Consider the following 21,382-nt stretch of genomic DNA (forward strand, 5'->3'; position numbering starts at 1 on the left):
GAAGCGATAGGGCCTCTTCGCGGAGAAGATGGGGCAATGCAGACAGGGGATAGGGAAAAGGCAGAACTACTTAATGCCTTCTTTGCCTCGGTCTTCTCACAAAAAGAAAGTCATCTTCAACCTCAGCAAGATGGAGTGGGTGAGAGATTAGAGGACATCCAACCCCAAATTGGGAAACAAGTCCTCCAGGAATACCTGCCCGCTGTAAATGAGTTCAAGTCCCCAGGGCCAGATCAACTATACCCAAGAGTATTGAAGGAACTAGCGGAAGTCATTTCGGAACCATTGGCAATAATCTTTGAGAGTTCTTGGAGAACGGGAGAAGTTTCAGCAGATTGGAGGAGGGCCAATGTGGTCCCAATCTTCAAGAAGGGAAAAAAGGATGACCCAAACAATTACCATCCGGTCAGCCTCACGTCGATACCAGGCAAGATTCTGGAAAAGATGGTTAAGGAAGTGGTCTGCAAACACTTAGAATCAAACACGGTCAATGCTACTAGTCAACGTGGATTTATCAAAAAGAAGTCATGCCAGACTAATCTGCTCTCTTTTTTTGATAGAGTTACAAGCTGGGTAGATGCGGGGAATGCCATGGATGTAGCATACCATTTCAGTAATGTAGCGTACTGAAGATTTCCGCAATTGGCGGAGCAGCACCAGGTGGGCGTGGCCAGGGAAGCCAGCGTTCCCTGGCCACGCCCACCCGGCACTGCTCCGCCAATGGCAGACAACCTCTGCTCCGGCCGCTCTGTTCTGCAGAGGACCCACCTGGGAGGCAGAGCAGCCGGAGCAGAGGATTTCCGCGATTGGCGGAGCAGCGCCGGGTGGGCGTGGCCAGGGAAGCCGGCATTCCCTGGCCACGCCCACCCGGCGCCGCTCCACCAATGGCTAACAACCTCTGCTCCGACAACCTCTGCTCCGGCCGCTCTGCTCTGCAGAGGACCCACCTGGGAGGCAGAGCGGCCGGAGCAGAGGATTTCCGCGATTGGCGAAGCAGCGCCAGGTGGGCGTGGCCAGGCCAGGCAGGCCGCGCGCGCCGGAGAAATGGCCTCGGCGGGCCGCATACGGCCCGTGGGCCGTAGTTTGGGGACCCCTGGTTTAAATGAACCAAATTTATATAGTTGTTAAATATAATTCTCTGGTTACACTATACATCCTTATTTGAGCACATTGAGGGCACTCACAGCGCCATCTGGTGTTTACTTTTTTTATTCCTACAGCTTTAAATGAGCTTCTCTGTCTCCTTAACATTATATCTTCCCCACTTTAAATTGAGTGAACTCCCATACATTCTTCATATTCACAATTAAAATTAAATACACAGCAGAGTATCCCGTGAGTACACATTTATTCTGTGAAATACATTCATATATTTATAAAACACTAATTTTCTGTATATGTAACTTTCAAATGCTTACAGCCACTTCTTGTTCCTTTGATCTAGATTCCACTAAGTATAAAAACCTGTATCTCTAAGGAGTACAAGTGTCAGGTATAACTTTGTAAGTACCTTCAAATGTGTTTTATTATATCATGTTCAATAGATATATTTGTATCAATTGTTGATGTATATATCAATTTCAGACCACCAGAGGAAGGCCTGGTGTAAGTCCGAAACTGGTTGTGGGCGGCTGATTCATGTTCAACTCGGCATAAGAACACACAACGTCCATGCCATTTCAGAGTGATTGTACAAAATCCATACAATATCGTTTGTGATGACTGTGAATTTGATTCATGTTCAACTCGGTGTAAGATCACACAACATTGATACCATTTCAGAGTGATTGTACAAAACCCATACAATATTGTTTGTGATTACTGTGTATTTGAACAGCATAATGAGTTTCAACATTCATATTATTCGCTGTATTTATTTATTTTCTATTTTGTATATAAGTGGGCTATTTTGTTGAGATTACTAACTCAGGAACCCATTCATATTGTACTTTCCACAGCAACATGTGGCAGAGAACGGCTACTTTTTATGAAATGTGTGTTAAAGAAATAGAGAGGAAGACTTAGTTGTACTATGATAACTTTGTAAAAGAACTCCCCCTACATTACGCAAAAACCTTCTCGGTTTTCTCCTTGCAACGTAACAGACACTTGTAAAGATGCAACTAACCAATAACTCCAATTTTTTCCTTTTCCTTCCCTTGTCTCCCCACTCCCCCCCACCAGCCGCCACTTTCCTAGTAAATGTTTAATTAAAATTATTTGGGGGGAAAATCCCTCAAAATTACAGCGCTAACATCAACAAATCCTTAAACACTCATAGTTGTGTCTTGCACCTAAAGGAAACCATTGAGTTTGTTAAACATGCATGGCACACAGACATACACATTTTGTCATATATGGACTTGTGGTCTTTGCATACCTGCATACCAGGACTTGCTATTGCCTTCATCTGCATTTCGCAGCCAAATTTGACTCCAGGAATGGGCAAAGTCAATCAACAGGATAAGCTGGATGAGGATGAAGAGGAAAGAGCCAACCACACCAAAGTAGAACCAGACTGAGTTGAGAGGGGAAAAAAGGAGAGGAATTACAAACTATTTCCAATAACTATTTCGCACACAAATGTTTTTTAAACACTAAATAAACATATTCTGATATAGAACTTTTTCTTCCAGGTAGAGCAGGTATGGGCAAACTTCGGCTCTCCAGGTGTTTTGAACTTCAGCTTCCACAATCCCTAACAGCCTGTAGGTAGGCTGTTAGGAATGGTGAGAGTTGGTCCAAAACACCTGGAGGGCCGAGGTGTGCCCATGATTGATTTAGAGGCTTTTAATCAAATGATTGTCAGACGTATATTTATTTATAGGCTAGAATTCTATCCTGCATTTCTTCCAAGAAGCTCAAATGATGAAATGCAACTTTCCTCAGTCACCAATTAATCCTCCTAAGAATTCAAGTTCAAGATCATTCAGTAAGATTCAAGATTGACCATAGATTTCCTAAAACCTACAGCAACCATATACCATATTTTCCAGCATATAAGACGACTGGGCGTATAAGACGACACCCAACTTTTCCAGTTAAAATATAGAGTTTGGGATATACTCACCGTATAAGACTACCCCTCTTCCAACGCACACTAAATAAAATTTTAAAAGCATCAGATTTGATTTCAATATTACTGTACCTCCTTCTCTGCCTCTCAGATCTCATACATGTGCACCTGCACCGCTTCACTGCAGTCTTCAGGAGCGAGATCTGAGAGGCAGAGGAGGAGGTACGGTAATAGGATACAAAGGTGGGCCAGACAGGTAAAAGAGGTGTGTTTTTCTGGGCCCAGAGCCACTCTATCTCTTTTTTCCATACCCTGGGTGCCCCGGACGCCTGCAGCTTGCTCCACCCTTCACTTACACCTTTCCAGTGAGGCACCCCTTCACCTCACCATCAGGACCACATTAAGTCCACAAATCTTGATGAATGGATTTTCTTCTACCATACTTGTACAGCATTGCCCTTAATGCTTTCATATGGTCGCTGCATATGGCAGAGACTCGGCCACTGCCATTTTTGAGCTCCCCCCACAATATGCAGCAACCATAGATTCTCCAATCTGGATTGGAAATGTCAGCACCCGCTCTATAAGAAGACTCCCAGCGTATAAGACGACTCCCATGTATAAGACGACTCCCACGTACAAGGCTACTCCCATTATAAGACGACCCCTGACTTCTGAGAAGATTTTCTTGGATTAAAAAGTAGTCTTATACGCCAGAAAATACGGTACTAATTGTGGCTTAAAATCAAATAATTGCCCCAGAGATGATGCAGCACTGTGGCTAAACCCATCACCATAAGTAGAAAATGCTTGCAAGATGACTGTATCCAAGCCACTCACTCTCAGACACAGCCCAAGCTCTAATATCTAAGATAATAATGCCAATGTACTTTATGGGGTGGTTGCCAGGGTTACAACAAGATCATGCACATGAAGTACTTCCAGTTCTACTCATTGTCACTTCATTCCACAATCACTCCAAAAATCAAGAGAAAGTGGGGTATAAATAAATAAATAAATAAATAGTTGTATATTTAAAATTGTATGCTAATGCTTTTATGTCAAGCTGTTTCGGGGGACTCAAAACAGCAAATTACTATTACTATTTATATCCTGCTTTATCTCTCCCAAGAGCCCCGGGTGGAGCAGTGGGTTAGCTTGTTGACCGAAAGGTTGCAGGTTCAAATCCGGGGAGCGGTGTGAGCTCCTGCTGTCAGTCCCAGCTTCTGCCAACCTAGCAGTTTGAAAACATGAAAATGTGAATAGATCAATAGGTACCGCTCCGGCAGGAAAGGTAACGGCACTCCATGCAGCCACGCCAACCACATGACCTTGGAGGTGTCTATGGACAACACCAGCTCTTCGGCTTAGAAATGTAGATGAGCACCAACCTTCAGAGTTGGACATGACTGGACTTAATGTCAGAGGAAAGCCTTTATCTTTACCTTTACTTTATCTCTCCCAAAAGGGACTCAAAGCAGCTTGATATAAAACCATCAGCATACCATTTAAAATAAACAAATATGCAAACATTAAAACAAAGTTAAATATAAATAGTCTTTTAAAAAATCCCAGTGAAAAATCATTAAAGCCTATTCAAACCTATGTGTTAAAAACCACAGAATAGGAGTATAAGAACTACTTTACGGTTATTAAGACTTGCAATCAAAAGCTATGCTGAAGCTCCTTCACCATTTAAAGTAATTCACCCATATACATGTGTATAACAATATGGTTGGTCTAAACGACAAGCTTCATTAAGTCATAGGTGCAATGAGAACAGGCAAACACGTTAGATAACTCGGTCCTTCAGAGAAGCCACACACCACCGCCCCCTTGACTTTCCACCATAATAATGTGTAGTCCAGCAAACATACTTACTTACCAGGTCTATAGATCCAGAAACTCATGCGTGAATGAAAATACAGAACACTTTGGTCAGGTGTTTATTCAATAGGAGGGCTTGACAATAGAACAGACATGGTATTGATGTTTAATGATTTGTGATGCTATTGCTTTTAAATGCGTAATGATTTTGTATTGTGTATACCTAAATTGTTGTAAACCGCTCTGAGTCGCCTAAGGGCTGAGAAGAGCGGTATAAAAATAAAGTAAATTAAATAAACCCTGCCTCTAAGCATGAGGTGGGTTCAAATATTTACTTCCTCCAGGAATATTGCAGCATTCTGTATTATACTGCAAGTCCTTCAATGAACCAACAGGAGAAGTAAAACCAACAGTGAAAAGAAAGCAGGATTCAACGGCAAGGAACATTTCAGCCCCTGGCGGCTGACTTTTGTTTTATTGTTCAATAGTGAGTGGGCATTTTATATATGGACATTATATAATCTAGGATCCATCATATAATTTCTTCCTAATATTGAAGTATTAAGACAGAGAGATAAATAGAGAGAGGTTAGGGGCACTAAATTCAGGTCATTTTAGACGTTCTAGGTGGTATCTTGGGGAATCAAGATTTATTTTATTATTTCTCAGTTCTTGTGGGTTTTTTCGGGCTATATGGCCATGTTCTAGAGGCATTTCTCCTGACATTTCGCCTGCATCTATGGCAAGCATCCTCAGAGGTCTGCTGGAGCTGGGAAAAAAGGGGTTTATATATCTGTGGACTGACCAGGGTGAGACAAAAGGCTTTTGTAAGTTGGGCTAGGTGTGAATCTTTTCAACTGACCACCTTGATTAGCATACAATGGGCTGACTGTGCCTGGAGCAAACTCTTAATGAAAGGTGCTTAGAAGTCCCTGCCTGTTTTTATTTTTTATTTTTATTTTATTATTTATTTATTTTTATTTTTATTTTATTATTTATTTATAACTTATTATTTATTTATAACTTATTATTTATTTTATTATTTATTTATTTTTATTTTTATTTTATTATTTATTTATAACTTTTATATCCCATTCTTCTCTACCTCCGTGGAGGGACTCAGAACGGCTAACAGCAAGAATTCAATGCAAACAATAAATAAAATTTTAAAAGAATGACAGATAACACATTGGAGCAGGCATGGGCCAACTTTAAATAAATAAATAAATAAATATAAACTTCAGCCAGGTGTTTTGGACTTCTACTGGCTGTTAGAAATTGTGGGAGTTGAAGTCCAAAACACCCAGAGGACTCAAGTTTGTCTAGGCCTGCATTAGAGACTGTAATTTGGAAAGACAAACAGCTGGAAGCTGTGCTAAACCGTAACTGGTTCATTTTTGTAGACCTATCACGCTCAGCCTTTAGAGCAGGGGTTCTCAAACCATGATAGTCCTCTTTAGGGCTCCATGGTACCATGCTGCTTCCCTCCTCTTCCTCCTCCCCAGAAATGCAGAGAAATTAAAGTTTGGAGCTGACAAAACAGCAGCAGCAACATGGCAGAATAAAGCGGGTAGGACTGGATAGCCTCCAGGATTTCTCCTATTATTATCATTATTATTATTGCAAAGGCTGGATGGCCCCTGGGGTTGCTCCTATTATTATTATTATTATTATTATTATTATTATTATTATTATTATTACTATATCATCATCATCATCACCACCACCACCACCACCACCAAGGCTGGGTGGCCATCTGTTGTGGGTGGTTTGATTGTACTTTTCATAGAATCATAGAATCATAGAATCAAAGAGTTGGAAGAGACCTCATGGGCCATCCAGTCCAACCCCCTGCCAAGAAGCAGGAATATTGCATTCAAATCACCCCTGACAAATGGCCATCCAGCCTCTGCTTAAAAGCTTCCAAAGAAGGAGCCTCCACCACACTCCGGGGCAGAGAGTTCCACTGCTGAACGGCTCTCACAGTCAGGAAGTTCTTCCTAATGTTCAGATGGAATCTCCTCTCTTGTAGTTTGAAGCCATTGTTCCGCGTCCTAGTCTCCAAGGAAGCAGAAAACAAGCTTGCTCCCTCCTCCCTGTGGCTTCCTCTCACATATTTATACATGGCTATCATATCTCCTCTCAGCCTTCTCTTCTTTAGGCTAAACATGCCCAGTTCCCTAAGCCGCTCCTCATAGGGCTTGTTCTCCCGACCCTTGATCATTTTAGTCGCTCTCCTCTGGACACATTCCAGCTTGTCAATATCTCTCTTGAATTGTGGTGCCCAGAATTGGACACAATATTCCAGGTGTGGTCTAACCAAAGCAGAATAGAGGGGTAGCATTGCTTCCTTAGATCTGTCATGGATGACAGAATAAAGGGGGCTGGACTGGATGGCCCCTGGGGTCTTCCAATGAAGTACTAATAAGTTCATGTTGGTTAAAATTGCTCTTCAATTTATTGTTCTCTCTCTCTCCCCCCCCCCCTTTGCACTACAAACAAGACATGTCCTGTGTGCATAGGAACTTGTTCATTTTTTTTCAATTAGTTCACACAAATACTCTCCATCCATCTGCCACTGGCCCAGCCTGTCAAATTTTAAAATGCAATGTGGCCCATGTTCAAAAGTTTGCCCATGTGAGATATATACATACTGCGCGGGGGGGGGGGGGGGTGAGTATTTAGTCAGATACCAATTGTACAAGTTCTCCCATTTAAAAAAGATGAGAGAGGCCTGTAAATGACATCATCGGTAGACCTCAACTATGAAAGACAACATGAGAAAACACATCCAGAAAATCACATTGTCTGGTTTGTATCGAATTCATTTGCAAATTATGGTGGAAAATATGTAGGGGACTTTGATTCCCTACAAACAAACAAGATTTCTGGGTCTCACAGGCCTGTAACTTCTTCTTTCTGAGGCTCCTCTGTCCTCCACTCATTACCTGTAGTAATGGCACCTATTTGAACTTGTTCTCAGTATAAAAGACCTTTGTCCACAACCTCAAGCAGTCACACTCCAAACTCCACTATGGTGAAGGCCAAAGAATCATAGAATCAGAGTTGGAAGAGACCTCATGGGCCATCCAGTCCAACCCCCTGCCAAGAAGCAGGAATATTGCATTCAAATCACCCCTGATAGATGGCCATCCAGCCTACGTTTAAAAGCTTCCAAAGGAGCCTCCACCACACTCCAGGGCAGAGAGTTCCATTACTGAACGGCTCTCACAGTCAGGAAGTTCTTCCTCATGTTCAGATGGAATCTCCTCTCTTGTAGTTTGAAGCCATTGTTCCATGTCCTAGTCTCCAGGGAAGCAGAAAACAAGCTTGCTCCCTCCTCCCTGTGACTTCCTCTCACATATTTATACATGGCTATCATATCTCCTCTCAGCCTTCTCTTCTTCAGGCTAAACATGCCCAGCTCCTTAAGCCGCACCTCATAGGGCTTGTTCTCCAGACCCTTGATCATTTTAGTCGCCCTCCTCTGGACACATTCCAGCTTGTCAATATCTCTCTTGAATTGTGGTGCCCAGAATTGGACACAATATTCCAGGTGAGGTCTAACCAAAGCGGAATAGAGGGGTAACATTACTTCCCTAGATCTAGACACTATGCTTCTATTGATGCGTGCCAAAATCCCATTGGCTTTTTTTTTGCCACCACATCACATTGTTGGCTCATGTTTAACTTGTTGTCCACAAGATCTTTTTCACACGTACCAAGTCTCATCCTATTGGGAGACTTCAATATACATGCAGATAGGTTGTTGTCTTCTCCGATAGCAAGGGACCTAGTACAATCTATGGAAACAATAGGCTTCTCATTAATGGTGACCGGTCCTACTCATCGAGCTGGGCACACCTTGGACTTGATTTTTAGTATCGGAATACAAGTGACTCTATCTTCAGTCTTAGAGATTCCTTGGTCTGACAACTACATCCTGAACACTCAAATAGAGATTCCTCCACCACAGCGTCCGGAGATTGAACAAATTTTCATGCGGCCGAGGAAGCCATCAGTGACACGCTATGCCACCAGGGACTCAGATCCTTCAGTGCCAGGCGTGTTCCCCTGCTTAAGCCACTACATGTCCGGGGCCGATTGAGGTTTGCTAGAGCATTTGGATGATCCAGAAGAGTATGGGAGAATGTCATATGGTCAGATGAAACCCAAGTAGAATTGTTTGGCAGAAACACAACTCGTTGTGTTTGGAGGAGAAAGAATGCTGAGTTGCATCCAAAAAACACCATACCTACTGTGAAGCATGGGGGTTGCAACATCATGCTTTGGGGCTGTTTCTCTGCAAAGGGACCAGGGTGACTGATCCGTATGCATGAAAGAATGAATGGGGCCATGTATCATGAGATTTTGAGTGCAAACCTCCTTCCATCAACAAGGGCACTGAAGATAAAACGTGGCTGGGTCTTTCAGCATGGCAATGATCCCAAGCACGCCGCCAGGGCAACAAAGGAGTGGCTTCGTAAGAAGCATTTCAAAGTCCTGGAGTGGCCTAGCCAGTCTCCAAATCTCAACCCTATAGAAAACCTTTGGAGGGAATTGATAGTCCGTGTTGCCCAGTGACAGCCCCAAAACATCACATCAGGAGATCTGTATGGAGGAAAGGGCCAACATACTAACAACGGTGTGTGCCAACCTTGTGAGGACTTAGAGATAAAGTTTGACCTCTGTCATTGCCAATAAAGGATATATAACAAAGTATTGAGATGAACTTTTTTAATGGACCAAATACTTATTTTCCACCATAATTTGAAAATAAATTAGTTAAAAATCAGACAATGTGATTTTCTGGATGTGTTTTCTAATGTTGTCTCTCATAGTTGAGGTCTTCCTATGATGTCAATTACAGGCATCTCATCGGTGGCGCAGTGGGTTAAACCCCTGTGCCGGCAGAACTGAAGACCGACAGGTCGCAGATTCGAATCCGGGGAGAGGCGGATGAGGTTCCTCTATCAACTCCAGCTCCTCATGCGGGGACATGAGAGAAGCCTCCCACAAGGATGATAAAAACATCAAATCATCTGGGCGTCCCCTGACAACGTCCTTGCAGACGGCCAATTCTCTTACACCAGAAGCAACTTGCAGTTTCTCAAGTCACTCCTGTCACGACAAAAAAAAATCTTTTTAAGTGGGAGAATTTGTACAATTGGTATCTGACTAAATACTTTTTCCCCACTGTATATATACACATTATATATAATATAATATGTATAATGTATGCAATCATTTCTTGGGGCTCCATGAGAAACATTTCCTTCAAAAAGGGCTCTGTGGCTGAAAAAGGTTCAGAAGCCCTGCTCTCTAGTGTCCCATGTCAATCTCCCACCTCCCAAACGCAACATATCACGAATGTGCCTGGCTCAAGTTCTTTAAAGAAAAAAAAGGCAGGATCATCAACTATAAACTGACTCAGTTGACTTAATCCGGGCATAGACAAATTTCCAGGGAAGCTGGATGGGATTTCTGGGAGTTGAAGTCCAAAACACCTGGAGAGAGGGCCAAATTTGGCCCATGTCTGATCCAACTGATACTGAAGCAATATCTAATCTGACTATCCTTTCTGATGGAGAGCTTCCTAAGGATTGTGTGTCCTTTGAATGGTGACTCACTCAATAATATAATAATTACCCTCCTAGCAGCAGTTGCAAAAGCTCAAAAAGTGCAAGGTATTATAGAAACTGCTTCTGTTCCTTGCCTTGCACAGGACACATTCAGGCCAGCATTTTCTGGCAGGTGTCAAAACAAGGTGTCTGACTGGAGGCAACTGGGTCTGTAAACCCCATTCAGTTTTAATTTACGCACAATACAACAGATCTGTGACATTATAGGAAATAAAAGCAGAAGCAGCTTACTTCACCCTTCACACCACTGCTGCTTCCCATTGTAGGAAAGCAAAGCCTCGGTCAAGCCAGCACCAGCTCTGGGCACCATCTGTTTCCATGCCTTTCATGTAGTATATTCTCCCACCATACTTAACGTAATGAACTCAAACCACAATTTTACCTTACAGACCCACTATACAAACACAAGATTTCACATACCATGTGAGAATGGCTTATCAGGAATATAGAAGGCACCCACAGTTATTCCAACCAGAATCAGGAACTTGAAGAACCAAAACCTGAAATGAAGAACGAGAAGAAAGAATACATTTATATAAAGAAGGGTCTCGGGCAACATCGGAACAGTACCAAAGTCCTTAGTCCAAAGGGGAGGCAATAAAGGCCCCTTCCACACATTGAACTGGATGATATGGCAGTGTAGACTCAGATAATCCAGTTCAAAGCAGATATTGTGGATTATCTGCCTTGATATTCTGGATTCTATGGGTGAGACAAGGGTGCATTTTAGCCCCTTTTCTCTTTAACTTATTTATTTATTTACCGTATTTGTATACCGCCTTTCTCAGCCTATCAGCGACTCAAGGCAGTTTCCAACAAAACAGTATACACAGTATCATAGAACAATTTAAAAACATTACAATTACATAAAACGCAACAGCAATAAAAGCAACATCATTAGCGTCTCCTTATTGTCAAGCATTGTCCAGTTCCATCGTCAATCGTCCATTCCTATATCATTTATCCATATCCGTTACTGTGTTTGAGAACGCTTGCTCAAACAGCCATGTTTTGACTTGCTTACGAAACGTGAGGAGGGAGGGAGCAGATCTAATCTCTCTAGGGAGGGCATTCCATAGCCAGGGGGCTACCGCTGAGAAGGCCCTGTCTCTTGTCCCCGCCAAACGTACCTGAGACGAAGGCAGGACTGAAAGCAGTGCCTCCCCAGATGATCTCAAGGTCCTTGATGGTTCATAAGGGGAGATACGTTCGGACAGGTAAGTTGGGCCAGAACCGTTTAGGGCTTTATAGGCCAAGGCCAGCACTTTGAATTGGGCCCGGTAGCAAACCGGCAACCAGTGGAGCTGACGCAACAGGGGGGTTGTATGCTCCCCGAGAGCCGCTCCTGTTAGCAATCTGGCTGCCGTTCGTTGGACTAATTGAAGCTTCTGGACTGTCTTCAAAGGCATCCCCACGTAGAGCGCGTTGCAGTAGTCTATATGGGATGTAACCAGAGCGTGTACTACCGTGGCCAAGTCAGACTTCCCAAGGTACGGGCGCAGCTGGTGCACAAGCGTTAATTGTGCAAATGCTCCCCTGGTCACCGCCGAAACCTGAGGTTCCAGGCTCAGCGATGAGTTCAGGATCACACCCAAGCTGCGAACCTGCATTTTCAGGTGGAGTGTAACCCCAATCCAATACAGGCTGTAACCCTATACCCTGTTCGGCCTTGCGACTGACCAGGAGTACCTCTATCTTGTCTGGATTCAATCTCAATTTGTTCGCCCCCATCCAGATCGTCACAGCGGCCAAGCACTGGTTCAGGACAGCCTCCTTAGTAGCAGGTAGAAAGGAGTGACCGAGTTGGACGTCATCCGCGTACAGATGGCACCACACCCCGAAACTCCAGATGATCTCTCCCAGCGGCTTCATGTATATGTTGAACAACATGGGGGACAGTATGTAACCCTGAGGAACCCCACAAGACAACGGTTGTGGAGTTGAACAGGTGTCCCCCAATAACACCATCTGGCTGCAACCCTCCAGAAAGGACCGGAGCCACTGCAGAACAGTGCCTCCCAGGCTCATTCCAGCGAGGCATCCCAGAAGGATACCGTGGTCAATGGTATCGAAGGCCGCTGAGAGGTCCAGCAGAAACAACAGAGATACACTCCCCCGTCTAGCTCCCGGCGCAGATCATCAACTAAGGCGACCAAGGTTGTCTCGGTTCCATGTCCCGGTCTAAACCCAGACTGTGCCAGATCCAGATAGTCCGTGTCTTCCAAGAATACCTGGAGTTGTGAAGCCACCACACGTTCCAGGACTTTGCCCAAAAAGGGGAGATTGGAAATAGGCCAATAGTTGACAAATTGAGTGGGGTCCAGTGATGGTTCCTTCAACAGCGGTTTTATAATAGCTTGTTTTAAGCTCGCTGGAATCTTGCCTTCCTGAAGGGAGGAATTGACCACCACCTTCACCCTCTATATAAACTTCTATATAAATGACATCGTAAATACATTATCTTCTGACAGTCTACATGGTCCTAAAGTTTTGTCCATAACTATTAACATCCTGCTTTACGCTGATGACATGGTGATTATGGCAACATCTCCAGTGGTACAAAGAAGATTCCTGGCAAAATTCAATTTGTACTGTGAGCTAAATTCACTCATTATGAACAAGGATAAATCCAAAATTATAGTCTTTGAGGAAAAAACAGGAAACGGTACACGTGGTCCCTGAAAGGCGTACATTTGGAACAGATTAATTGCTACAAATATCTAGGCATTAAGTTCTCTTCATCTGGTGCTTGGGCTAACTACATTACTCATAGTATATAAAGAGCAACGAAAGCAGAAGGTTCCATGTATAAGCTGTACCATCATAGATACCCAGGCACAATCAGATCTGTCCTGGAAGTCTTTAAAACAAAAATAATGCCAACACTTATATTTGGGGCTGAAATTTGGGGGCACATCAATTTGGCCAAGGTCGAAGCCTTCCAAGTGAAGCAGCTTCGCACCTTCCTGGGCCTTTCCAGAACAACGCTGACGGTGGCAGTAAGGGCTGAGCTAGGAATACTCCCAGTAAAAGCTCAAATCTTAATGAGACAGTTTAATTACTGGTCAAAAGTAAACTCTATGGATCCCAGTAGACTTCCTCGCCTATGTCTAGACAATCAAGTCCAGCATGACCAGAAGTCATCGTGGATGGCTGCTCTGAATAATGAGTTGGCTGGATTCGGTCTGCCTTTGCAATTTCTGGGTGTTTTGGGTCTGGGGGCAGGGCAAGTGCTCAAGCGGCGCATTAGGGATGTCTATGCACAGCTGGACCTAGAGAGCATAGGTAGGTCTTCAGCCACAAGGTTTTTAGCTTCCCACAAAAGGAATATTCATTTAGAGCACTACCTAACTATTCCACTTCCTCTACCCTTAAGAAGAATATATACTAGGGCTAGGTTTGAACAACTCGGTATTATGGTGCAAACCGGGCTCTACTGTAACATCCCAAGAAGTGAGAGATTCTGCGTCTGGGGAGAACAAACAGTGGAAGACATTGAACATTTCTTAATTGACTGTCCAGCATATACTGAACTGCGAGACAGATATTTACATCCAATATTATCCAACTGCAGGTCCCCCAACAGAAATGATATTCTGACATCCCTCTTGCAAGGGCAGGAAAGATCCAGCATAATCAGAGTAAGCCTTTTTATTCTGAAAGCTATTAAGAAAAGAGCAGATTTCCTGAAAGAAGAACCAGGAAAATAAGATTCTGACTATAAATAGAAGGTCGGCTGCTGTCTTCACTTTGTTGCCTTGTTTTTTACTCGTGTTCTATTTTGAAATGGTTATATGACTGATCAAATAAATAAATATTATTACTGGATTCTATGGCTGTGTGGAAAGGCCCTCGGGAGATGCTATTGTGAGTTGACCTCAGAAAAGCTTCTTGTTTGGAGTACAACCAAATAAAACTTTTCCAAGTTCTTTATGAGAGTACCAACACACACCTGAAGTATGGGCTACATGGGTTCATGCATAGTTGTAATGCTCTAACAGAAAAGATATGTATAAGTGTGTGTGTGTCTGCCCGTATTTGTTTCTGTACATACAGTTGTAATAGCCCATAACTAATTCAATTATTGAACTATGACTCTGGTCACAAAGATTCAAATCCCCATTCACCTATGTATGCGGCCAGTCTAGCACAGCGGGTTAAACCACCTGCTATAGAAGACTCTGCCGACTGGAAGTTTGGCAGTTCAAGCCAGAACAGGGTGAGCTCCTGTCGTCAGCCCAGCTTCTGCTCACCTTGCAGTTCAAAAGCAACGATGTGAGTAGATAAATAGGTACCGCTTTGGCAGGGAGGTATAAGGCACTGTAAAAAAACATGATGGCAAAAATCTGACCAGGAAAGATGTCCATGGATGACAGGCCCCTCAGCATGGAAAATGAAGCAATGGCGCCTCCCCATAGCCAAGTCAAGCGCAGCTGGATGCAGGACATGAAAGAGGGAAGCCTTGCCTCTGTTTGTGTACAGTCTACCTGTGCCAATTATATAATGGCATTGAATGTGTGCAATATATGTATCTGTAATCTGCTCTGAGTCCCCTCAGGGGGGATAGAGGCAGAATATAAATAAAGTGTGTATGTGTGTATACACACACATACATATATAGATAGATAGATACACACACATATATACATATATATCTCACCATGTGAGTTAGGCAAATCACCATCTCTCTGCTTCAGGGGAAGGCAAAGGCAAACTCTCCCTCTGCCAAGGAAACACAACACATTCACCTTAGGGTCACAATATGCTGAAAATACAGTATGATCTCCGTATCCACACGGGATACTTTCCTGAACTTACCATGGAAACATGAAACCATGGATAATGGCAAAACCTTACTGAAATGAACCACTTCAACTAGAAGTATTATGACAGATTTGCTTGGAAGAAAGACCTAGAAAATCCTTAAAGAACAGGCATGTGCCAACTCCCACGCTTCCCAACAGACTCAGGCCCTTTCCTTTTCCTCCTCAGTCACTTAAGTGGAAAAGGAAAGGAAAAAGGAAGGGCCAGTGGCTGTTAGGAATTGTGGGAGCTGAAGTCCAAAACCCCTGGAGAGAGGGCCCAAGTTTGTCCATGCCTGCCAAAGAAGTATCTTCTCTATGAATGTGTTAAATCCTCCAGGATTTGAATGTGTTAAATCTAATGTAATTGCCAGTGGAAGAATCCCATAGAATTGCCCGGGGAGTGAACAAAATTCCTAGTGAGGACACATTTTGTTGGATGTGGATAAGTCAAACCACAGATACCTGTCCTGTACGTCATCCTGCAACTTAAAGATACACCGTATAAATAGAACATATCCATAAAAAACAATGCAACAAATCTATGTACATGTAGAGCCCCCGGTGGCGCAGTGGGTTAAACCCCTGTGCAAGCAGGACTGAAGACAGACAGGTCACAGGTTCGAATCCAGGGAGAGGCGGATGAGCTCCCTCTATCAGCTCCAGCTCCTCATGCGGGGACATGAGAGAAGCCTCCCACAAGGATGATAAAAACATCAAATCATCCAGGCGTCCCCTGGGCAACGTCCTTGCAGACGGCCAATTCTCTCACACCAGGAGTCATTCCTGACACGACAAAAAAAATGTACATGTATGAGAGTGGGTGAAAAAGTTTTGCCTCCTGTGTCATAAAAACATTATGAATGAACCTATAACAGCAGAAGCTGCTATAGATCATAGCCTCTACACAAAACTACTGTGCAATAGTCACCATCCATTTGGACACATTTGCACCATCATTTATCCCAGGCATCGAAACCATTATTGAAAAATTCAGGGTTTTGATTGTGACTCATAATTTTAAAGCTGTTTTGACATCATTCAAGTCATTGAATCTGAAACCACGTTGGTTGTCTTTCAGGACCTTGGAAAAACCCTGAATTTTTCCAAAACGGTTTTGATGGCATAAATGTGTTCCAAAATAAATGATGGTGCAAATGTGTCCAAATTGATGGTGACTCTGTTGAATAGTAGTTTTGTGTAGAGGGGAGTTCAGGCTATGATCTGTAGCAACTTGTACTGTTAAGAGGGTCATTCATAATGTTTTTATGACACAGGAGGCAAAACTTTTTGACCCATCCTCATATATGTACATAAACCAATTCAATACTATCTAACTATATAATATTTGTATTCAGTTATACTCTCCCCTCCTCTTTCTCCAATGAAAAAAAGCAAAACAAAAGGTTTATTTCCAGATTAGTATTTGTTGATGTGACTTTCCAAAACAGAAAAACTATATTTAACACCTGCTGTTGTTGACTACGCAATCTTGCTTCAGAATGGTCATGATCATTAACACTTAGTACATCACAAGGAGACTAGCACAGTTTCACCAGTACATTCAGTTCTTTTTCCATGAAAAACTGAATAATGGGAAAAAAATGAATGAAGGCATTACTGTCAAAATGAGATTGCATTATTTTGAGGGGTTATTTGTTTCTTTCTGATCTGGTCCTATGTATAGGAAGCCATAAATACATTAACGTTCAGTTAAATGTCAGAGCCTTCGAGCACTGCACTCTCTTTCATCACAGGAAGCAAGCAAAGCAGGAAGTAGTTTTTCAAGAACATAGAATGCAACAAACTGGCTGGAAGCAATAAAGCAAAGATGAACAGATAATATATTTCAAGGCAAGAAGAAAGAGTAGCCATAACATTACTCCACTTCTTTTGGTAGATCACCAAGGAAAGAAACAGTAGCAACAGCTCCATTTCCCTTATCTATATAAATAAAAATGTATTGTTCATTTGTGGGATTAACAGAACTCAAAAACCACTAAACAAATTGACACCAAATTTGGACACAAGACACCTAACAACCTAATGTATGTCCTTCACTCAAAAAATTGATTTTGTCATTAGGGAGTTGTAGTTGCTGGGATTTATAGTTCACCTACAATCAAAGAGCATTCTGAACCCCACCAACGAAGGAATTGAACCAAACTTGGCACACAGTTCTCCCATGACCAGCAGAAAATACTGGAAGAGTTTGGTGGGCAGTGTCCTTTGGTTTTGGAGTTGTAGTTCACCTACATCCCAAGATCAATGTGGACTCAAACAATGATGGATCTGGACCAAACTTGGCTCGAATATTCCAAATGCCCAAATATGAACACAGATGGAGTTTGGGGGAAATAGACCTTGATATTTGGGAGTTGTAGTTGCTGGGATTTATAGTTTGTCTACAATCATAGAGCATTCCGAACCCTACCAACGATAAAATTGGGCAAAAACTCCCACACAGAACCCCCATGACCACCAGAGTGGGCCACAGCAACACGTGGCAGGGGATGGCTAGTAATCTATATAAATAAAATTGTAATATTCATTTGTGGGATTAACATAACTCAAAAACCACTGGACAAATTGACACCAAATTTGGACACAATACACCTATCAGGCCAATGAGTGACCATCACTCATAAAAACACTGAAAAACACAGTAGAAGGGACTTAAAAAGCCAAAAAACAAAAAAATACATTACAACGCATGAGCAAAACCACACATATATATGCAAACACAAATATACACACATACATATACACATATATACACACACAAAACACATATACACAGACTGGGCCACAGCAATGCGTGACAGGGGACGGCTAGTATATAATATAATAGTATAACTTTATTTTTATACCCCACCTCCATCTCCCCAAAGGGACTCGGGGCGGCTTACAAAGAGACGTACCCAACAAAACAGGTTAAAATAAGCATACAAAAACAAGCAATATCAAACATCAATAGACATAAAATCAAACAATATTATAAAAACAATTAAAAGCAATATCATGGCTGAGCAAATAAAATGCTGGGTTTGGTTCATAATTAATAAGTGCAATGAATCCTAAGTAGAGTCAGGGAAAGTGTGACAATCAGAGGGCTGGGTTAGGTGGCAAATGTCCTTAGACCATTAAAGTGCTAGAAGTGTCAGCAAGAGACTATGTTAAAGTGCAGGAGCTGGTGAAATAGAGATAATAGAAGCAGATGGATGAAGCAACAAGATGGCAAAAGAGAGAATAACAATTCTGTTACTGAAATAAATTCCAGGGTTTAGCATAGGAACAGGATAACTTCGGCCTTCCCTCCAGGTTCTTTGGACTTCAACTTCCACCATTCCTAACAGCCTCAGGCCCTTTCCTTTTTCCCTTCAGAAGCTAAACTTTCAAGGTTTTTACAAACAACATTTAAAAAAACTACAAGAGCTGTCTCCTTGAATATTCTACCCAATGGCACAAGATAACAGGGGATCAATCCCCCCAACTTTCAGAAATATTTATACATCTACTCATTTTAGGGATTTTTTAAAAAGTTTTGACAAAAATGTCACAACAGCTATCTTATTGAATGTCTCTCACATTAACCAGTAGAAACCAATATTAACCAATTCTACATTTTCATAGAATCCTAGAGCTGGAGGGTCATCTAGTCCAACTCCCTTCTTCCAGACAGAAGGGCAACATCAAAATTCCAGTCAGCCTTGGATCTAAACCAGGTATGAACAAACTTAGACCTCCAAGTTTTGGACTTCAACTCCCAGCTGTTAGGAATTGTGGGAGTTGCAGTCCAAAACACCTGGAGGGCTGAACTTTGCCCATGCCTGTTGTTGTTCATTCATTCAGTCGTCTCCAACTCTTCGTGACCTCATGGACCAGCCTACGCCAGAGCTCCCTGTCGGCCGTTACCACCCCCAGCTCCCTCAAGGTCAGTCCAGTCACTTCAAGGATGCCATCCATCCATCTTGCCCTTGGTCGGCCCCTCTTTCTTTTGCCTTCCACTTTCCCCAGCATAATTGTCTTCTCTAGGCTTTCCTGTCTCCTCATGATGTGGCCAAAGTACTTCAACTTTGTCTCTAGTATCTTTCCCTCCAGTGAGCAGTCGGGCTTTATTTCCTGGAGGATGGACTGGTTGGATCTTCTCGCAGTCCAAGGCACTCTCAGAACTTTCCTCCAACACCACAGCTCAAAAGCATCGATCTTCCTTCGCTCAGCCTTCCCTAAGGTCCAGCTCTCACATCCGTAGGTGACTACAGGGAATACCATGGCTTTGACTAGGCGGATCTTTGTTGCCAGTCTGATGTCTCTACTCTTCACTATTTTATCGAGACTGGACATTGCTCTCCTCCCAAGAAGTAAGCGTCTTCTGATTTCCTGGCTACAGTCTGCATCTGCAGTAATCTTTGCACCTAGAAATACAAAGTCTGTCACGACCTCCACGGTTTCTCCCTCTATTTTCCAGTTGTCAATCATTCTTGTTGCCATAATCTTGGTTTTTTTGACGTTTAGCTGCAACCCGGCTTTGTTGCCAGTCTGATGTCTCTACTCTTCACTATTTTATCGAGACTGGACATTGCTCTCCTCCCAAGAAGTAAGCGTCTTCTGATTTCCTGGCTACAGTCTGCATCTGCAGTAATCTTTGCACCTAGAAATACAAAGTCTGTCACGACCTCCACGGTTTCTCCCTCTATTTTCCAGTTGTCAATCATTCTTGTTGCCATAATCTTGGTTTTTTTGACGTTTAGCTGCAACCCGGCTTTTGCGCTTTCTTCTTTCACCTTGATTAGAAGGCTCCTCAGCTCCTCCTCGCTTTCGGCCCATGCCTGGTCTAAACTAATTAATGTGCTTTCCCTATTAAACAAAGGGGACCCCATTTGGAGATGGGACCCACTGTTTAAGAAGCCCTGTTCTAGTTCCTTATAGTCAACATTTCTTATTTTCATCCCAAGGCATGATCTGGTGTCTGGCCTGAAATCTGCCTCCCTTTCCTAAAGTGCAGGATCGTCTTGCAAAGGTTTCTCAACACTCAAAAATAAATATTCAATTATTCTCACCATCCCTATTTCACATACCCTATTAAATTCTGCTTAGTGTGCTGGAAAAGGATATCTGAGCTGATGCAAGTGAAGTATTTACTATGAGAGAAAAATCCAAAATGCACTGTTCTGTATTTGCATAGGTAAAGGTTTCCCCTGACATTAAGTCTAGTTGTGTCCAACTCGGGGAGGTGGTACTCATCTCCATTTCTAAGCCAAAAAGCCGGCGTTGTCCATAGACGCCTCAAAGGTCACATGGCAAATGGCATGACTGCATAGAGCACTGCTACCTTCCCACAGAAGCAGTACCTATTGATCTACTCACGTTTGCAAGTTTTTAAACTGCTACGTTGGCAAAAGCTGAGACAGCAGGAGCTCATGTCGCTTCCCGGATTCAAACCACCAACCTTCCGGTCAGCAAGTTCAGCAGCTCAGCGGTTTGACCTGCCAAGCCACTAGTATGCATTTGAATACACATATGCAAAATCTATAGTGCAATTATATATTTACTCCTGTGGAAGAAGTCCCATAGAATCCAATGGGCATTGTTCCTAGGTATACATGTGCGGGATTGTAGCCTCAATCACCAAACTTCTGGCTTGCTTTGGCTCTTTCCGATGGGCCCAAATCCAAAGGGTAAAGAAATGTGACCAATACTAGGAAGCTCACCCATTTTGTATTGCGGCTCTGGGGTCCTTGCTGCTTTTCACACAGATCATTATTAAACCAAACAGGAAGAAGAAAGCAGCTGTTGCAAAGCACATTCGGTACACTGCTTTGTGACCCAGGAAGGACTTGCAGTTGACTTGGCCTTGGATGTATGGAAGTGTGTTTCCTCCTTCACAGAATCCAGGGAGCTGTGGAAAGAAAAGGCAAATGTTCAACTAACCCTACAGGTTTTTGATATTCTTCATATTATTGATAAACCAAAACAAAAATTCAATTGGGTAGAAATGTGATCAATTGGGTAGAAATTGATAACATGATATTCAATCAAAATAAATGTACATGTAGATTAAGAAAAACCCAAACACACAGGTATAACTCTATGAT

At 42.8% G+C, this 21,382-nt stretch overlaps 1 protein-coding gene across 2 annotated transcripts in view; it reads right to left on the reverse strand.

Moving 5' to 3' along the window:
- SERINC2 (serine incorporator 2) overlaps positions 1–21,382 on the reverse strand; it is a 41,559-nt gene that overhangs the window by 14,309 nt on the left and 5,868 nt on the right. For both annotated transcript variants that reach the window (XM_060784696.2, XM_060784695.2), the window contains exons 3-5: positions 20,999–21,186; positions 10,906–10,985; positions 2,381–2,518 (exon numbers count right to left, since the gene is read on the reverse strand). In XM_060784696.2, the coding sequence (XP_060640679.2) occupies positions 2,381–2,518; positions 10,906–10,985; positions 20,999–21,186 (406 nt within the window). The remainder of the gene's footprint in view (positions 1–2,380; positions 2,519–10,905; positions 10,986–20,998; positions 21,187–21,382) is intronic.

This window comes from Anolis sagrei, chromosome X, assembly GCF_037176765.1.
Source record: "Anolis sagrei isolate rAnoSag1 chromosome X, rAnoSag1.mat, whole genome shotgun sequence".
NCBI classification, from domain to species: Eukaryota; Metazoa; Chordata; class Lepidosauria; order Squamata; family Dactyloidae; genus Anolis; species Anolis sagrei.